At 42.0% G+C, this 6,000-nt stretch overlaps 1 protein-coding gene across 1 annotated transcript in view; it reads left to right on the top strand.

Moving 5' to 3' along the window:
* The first annotated feature begins 315 nt into the window (after positions 1-315).
* YTHDF3 (YTH N6-methyladenosine RNA binding protein F3) overlaps positions 316-6,000 on the top strand; it is a 44,420-nt gene continuing 38,735 nt past the window's right edge. Inside the window, exons 1-2 of the mRNA XM_084621280.1 lie at positions 316-626; positions 2,136-2,160. Coding sequence (XP_084477406.1) covers positions 603-626; positions 2,136-2,160 — 49 coding nt within the window. The 5' untranslated portion in view covers positions 316-602. The remainder of the gene's footprint in view (positions 627-2,135; positions 2,161-6,000) is intronic.

The raw sequence follows: 6,000 nt of genomic DNA, 5'->3' as shown, positions 1-6,000 counted from the left end.
CAGGAATCAGCTGGCCCAAACCCCTTGAGAGGAGACGCTTCTCATATGCGCACGCGCAGCCCGTGAGCTCCTGGAGGCTGCCCCTTAAAGCTCACAGCGAGCATGCGCATCGGAGTAAATTGAGACGCCTCCAACTCCCTACTTGAGCGTTCCCTGGATTCTCCACCAGCCTCCTTTCTTGCGCGCGTGCGCATCCTGGACAGCTGGAGCGCGCAGTCGCTATCGGCGCCACTTTCTCCTTCCCCTCCCTCTACATTCCCCCCCCCCCAGCTCTGTGAGTCCCTGGTATGGTGCGCGCGCGGGACCGTTTCCACCCTCACGTGACATGGAGGCGGAGAGAGGAAGGGAAAGGTCAGTGGCGACGTCGGCGGAGCGGAAGGTCAGGGCGGGAGCGGAAGTGGGAGCCGGAGCCTGTCCGCCATTGTGGGGAAGCAGCGCTGCGTCCGGCCGGCTCCTTCCAGCGGGAACCCGATCGGCGGCGGCGAGCCCGGGCGGCAGCGGCGGCGACAATCAAGCGGCAGCGGGGAGAGCGGCGCGGTCCGTGTGTGCGGGAGTCACTCGAGGCCCAGGCGGAACGAGGGGATCGCGGCTCCCCGTGAAGAATGTCAGCCACTAGCGTCGACCAGGTACGGGCCGCCGCGGCCTGGGCGCAGGGCGGGAGGAGGAGGCGCCCCAGGCGGAAGGGCCTGCGCGGCCAGGCGGGTCGGAATCCCGCCGGGCCCTTTCCGCCGTCGGGCGGCCAGCGCGGCTTCCCGGGCCTCATCCTCGCGCTCAGCATCGTGGGATCCTCACCTCGATCCAGGCAGCCGCAGCCCCCTATTTATAGCCGCATCTGAGCCGCGCCAGTTTCCCTCCCCCGCTCCAAGCCTCCTTGCACCACCACCCCCTCCATCCCAGGGCGTCTGCTTCCCAACATCGTGTCTTTTGATGCGTCCTTCTTCATTCCTCCTCCTCTGGGCCGCTGATTCCCCTTTATCCCTCTCTCTGGGCCCACGTCCTCTTTAGGAGTCTGCCCCCAATATCCCCAACGGTTCTTTGGATCTGGGGCTCTGCAACCCCCTTCTTGGGGTCACAGTTGAGCCTTTTCTTCCCTTGTTCACTGAAGACGCCCTTCGGGTCTGTGGTGCTGCCTCTTTTCCCTTCTCCTGTCCTTGGTCCTCTTTTATTCTTTCTTTCTGGGCCTCTGACTTCTCCTCTTTCTCAAAGTTCTCTCTTGCATGACCTCCTCTTCCCCATACGCCCCCTCTCCCTGGGTTTGTGCTTCCTTGTCTTCCACTCTTCCCTGCCCTGGGCCTCAGTTGTCCCCTTCTCTGCCTATTCACCTGGCCTCTGTTACATCCTTACCTCTTGACCCCCTATTCCCTCTAGGCCTTTGCCTCCTTCTTGGGCCTCTGCCACTCCCCAAAATGTTCTGCCCCTGCCGCCTCCTCTCCCCTCTCAAATCCTGTCTGTGCCTCTTAGCATCTGTACTGTATACTGTACGTGCTCCATAATTCCTCTACCTGTGTGGGCTGCCATACTGCTTCTTAGCAGTGTATTTTCTATGCTCTTCATTCGTATTTGCAAGTGCCTTCTTTTTCTTTCATCCCATTCTTTTTGTGGGTCACATATAAAAAGTGTCTCATGAGGTACACGTACATTTTGGTCCATTCTTCCATAACAGTTGTGCCCATCTGTCAGTTTAAAAGGTCACATGCTGTAAACAAGTTTCTGTATTTGCAATAGCCGTAGCCTACTAAAAGGAAAGATGTTCTTAACATTTTATTTTACTTTTATTTAATGGTTTTCACTCACCTTGGACAATCTAAAAAAACAGAAACAATTTACCTTGCAGATTCAGTGTTGCAGCTGTTAGGTTTCAAACACTGCAAAGGAGTGTTTTTGATTAAAAATAACTGGTTTTCACTAGAGCTGCTTGGACGTGGAGACATTTCTACTTGTTTTAGATTTTATTAAAATCTGTTTTTACCGTATTTTAAGTTTTGGGTGTAATTTAAGTTGACTTACTTTAAATGATAAAATCAGCAAACATAAACCATCATGAATGGAAAATTCAAGGATTTTAGTTTTTGCTAATTTCCCTATTAATATTTTTCCCATTTTTTTTTTTTTTTTTTTTACCTTTTTATATACAGAGACCTAAAGGACAGGGAAATAAAGGTAAGATGATTCCTTTATTTATAATGTCTGAGGCCCTGATCCTGTAATATATGGGAAAAGATGTCCTCAACCAATTATATAAAGTTAATGTAACTACAAGATATTCTAAAAATACATCTTATCCAAGGTTGGCAATTTCCTTGGAAAAACTAATTTACGACAGGATGTTGGTAAATACCAGCTTAACCCTGGTTTAGACAGGAAATTGGGAAAAATAATTGCTTCAGTGGCCAGCAAGTGGAGAATGAATTTTTTCAAACTTTAGATACATCCATTCAAAACTGAGGGATAGGTTTGGTCTGTCCACTACATCAAAGTTGGTCCTGTGCTACAGAATGTTGCATGGCCAAATGGATCTGGACTGCTAGTCTGAAACTCTGCATGCTTCTGATTGCTTAATGCTTCACACTGCAGTATTGTCGTTTTTCATATAATCAAATGTTTTGGACTTTTGTTTATGTAATATTGAAAACTGAAATGTGAGTAATGACTTGCTTGAGAAAATACCAAATCAGACATTCTAATGTTCACAGTTATACTGGCATATATTAGTATTATGCTTACTGCAGTTTGACTTTTTATTTGTATGACTCTAAATTAATCTCCAAATCTACTGCTTTATGTAATCACAGTTTGAAAATGTAACTAAAACTAAGTATATTGTGGTGCCTATTAAAGAAGCAGTTTTAAAAATAGATAATACCTTATACTGGCACTAACTAGCTTTTCCTGGGACAGTAAAAACCACCTCTGGTAAATACCATGCCACCCTGATTTATCACACCAGCATGACTAGAAGTGGTGTGCTGAGCGTATTTTTCCAGTATTTTTAACATGATACATCACAGTAAAAATGCTTGAATATGCTTATCAAAGTAATAGTCATGAGTAATCAAGGGATAAGATGTAGTTCTTTTCATTTAGCTGTCTTTCAGTGAAAATGTTGGAATGATGTCCTTGAGTATACCGTAGGCATTTACACCAACCCTATTCATTGTTACTTATTAATGTCTAATGAGGGTCATTTGATCTAAAGAACAATGATCATGTGTGTTCATTTAGTTTCTTACTCCTACTCATGAACAGAACACATCACCACTTCTATTCTGAGAAATCTTCACTGGTATCTTGTTCATTTCAGAATCCAGTACAGAGTATTCCTTCTAGCAGTTATCCAGATTCTGTCTTCACTTCTTCCCTCTATCTGTTAGCAACTTACTTATGCTCTTTAAATTCCATACTCTCTTAGCTTATCCTTCCCCCACAAAAACTCTACTCACTTTCCTTAACACTCCTCCTGCTAAAAGTACCTGGAAAAGCCTGTGCCTAAATGATTGTGAGTTTTCAGATCATATTTTATTATCTGAAACTTCTCTCGGTCCTGCAATTTATAATCTTTTGTTTAATACAGTAATCAGATTTTATTCTGTGACACCCTCCCCCCCACTCCCATCTCCTCTCCAGTTTTCTCATGTTTGTTTGTTTTTCCTGGGAAATCAGCAGTTGTATTACATTAATAACACACACACAGAATGCAATCTGTGGTAGATCAAATCTGCATTCTCAGTGATATCTTCATGCATAGTGTAAGAAACATCTCTGATGGATGATACTCAAATTTTTTATAGCAGTAAAATATTCTGTCATTTAACTATGAACATTATATTCTTTGTAAAGTGTTTGCTTGAAAACGATACCATCAAATTCATAATCATTTTTTAAAATGCTGTATTTATTGCCATATTTATTACTAAAAATCATCCAACAGAAAGGTTTCACCATTTGTATCATTTGTGTACTACCTGAATTTCTTATTCACTGCATTTAATTAATCAAGCAGTAAACTTGTCACTGTTTTAGGATTTTGTTCTCAGTCTTGTCTTACATATCGGCTCTGTCCCCAGCCAATATTAACCTTACCTGCAGTTTCATCAACACAGCTCCTTATAGGTGCCTCCCAAATCTACCTTCCCAACTTTGACCTCTCAAAGTGTTCCATGGTAACCTCAGTCTTTGTGGTGAAACACTGAATGAACTTTACCTCCTAAATACTCTCTCCTTGGCTGTCAAAGCCCTGCACAACTCCATTCCTTCCTCCATTTCTGTTCTCTCATGTCTTATTCTTTTGACACTCATTGCACTCTTTTCAAGCCTGGCTTTTAACCACCTGCTTTTTTCCTTTTCTACTCTTGTCTTCCTGTTACCCTTGTGCATGGCACTGCCTCTTGTTCTTTTATGCCTAGAGGTCTCTACCTTCAACTTTTTCCTTAAACTACACTGTTTCTAAGCTATTTAAAGGTGATCTCACAGAGATCTGCACCAATTTGATTTTCATCCAGTATTTTGCTTTATCTGTATTGTCTGTACTTGAATTAGAATTTAAACATTTTGATGCATGGATTGCATGTAATTATTTAATGATGAAAATAGCCTTTTCAATCAAATTAAATCAAATTAAATCAAAGCCTTACTTTGATTTATGTGCACTAGCATAATTTTGTGATAGGTGCATTATGAACACTGCATAGTCTTAGGTTTTACTTAAGAGCTTTATCTGGATTCTTTTTCCAAAACATGAATGTTGGGCCTAAACTACTGGATCTAGACTATTTTAGATTGCATCCTGTTTAAATACTTTGTTAACTGTGTATAACTAGATGCTAGTGAAAATGGTTTATTTGTATTACCGACCTACGGCACTAGGCACTGTGCAAACGTATAGTAAAAGACAATCCCTGCCCTAAATAGCTCAGTTTAATAAGACAAGATATGACATGATGAAGGGAACAGTGATAGGAGTACTTGGTTACATAGACTAGTTAATATACACAATTAGATGGTTTTGAGTCATTCAGAGACTTTACTTTGGTAGTCCCTACTTGGCTATACATTAACAGTTGGTAATCTGCAGGGGTCATGATAGGGTTCCTGTTTGAAGTGGTCTTTGAAGCAGGATAGAGTAGTGAGCTGACAGACTAGTTTGGGGAATATATATGTTTCCATACATGGAAGAAAATGGGGGGAAAAAAGGGTAGTTGTGGGTGGCATCTTTGGCAGACGGGAAGGAAGTATGCAGTAAGGTATAAGTGGATAAGTAGGAACAGTAGTAAGATATTGTATGAGAGCAGTTAACATTGAAAATGTAAAATACCTTAAACAATATTGTTAAAGTAACTAAATTATGTGGTCTTGTGAGACTTCTTTTCCGACATGTTACTGACAATTATAAATTGAGGGAACACAGACACTATGGAAACCAAAAGTAGAGATCCAGAGTAGTAATATATAATTCGGGGTTTATGTGAAAGAGCCAAGAATTGCTGCAAGAATTGAATGAATAATATACGTTTCTCTGAAGGTTTTGTCTGTTACAACTGTCAACTCTTAGACATTACTAAGAGAGCTTTTGGTTGGAATAGGCTTGGACCTATAAAAAGGAGCATTTTCTTATGAAAGTGTTTGATTATTAATTTTCCCAAAACACTTACATCAAAACATGCAGATTGAGAAGTATTAGAATTACAAGACATGCAAATGTTAGTACTTTCCTATCATCTTCCACTGTATTATGTTTTCTTACCTGAAATCAAACTGTTAAATTTAACTGTGAGGTCTCCAGCTAGAATGAAGCATAGGAATGGCAGCTTAATAGGCTGTTTTATTGAGTATTTTGCACATTAGTCAAGAAAAATCAGCTTCACTCTTTGAATGCTGTGACTGGGGGCCAGCTGAGGTCACTCAATTAGGGTGAACTGCAAAGAATGGGGCAGACAATCCCCATAAAGCGCATGGATATTCCAATACTTACATTTACCAAGCCAACATAAAACAGCTTCTTCA

The sequence above is a fragment of the Lepidochelys olivacea genome (genome assembly GCF_965140295.1).
Source record: "Lepidochelys olivacea isolate rLepOli2 genome assembly, chromosome: 2".
Classification (NCBI taxonomy): domain Eukaryota; kingdom Metazoa; phylum Chordata; order Testudines; family Cheloniidae; genus Lepidochelys; species Lepidochelys olivacea.
Note: the sequence above shows the minus strand (reverse complement) of the source record. Positions and strands in the feature narration are given on the sequence as shown.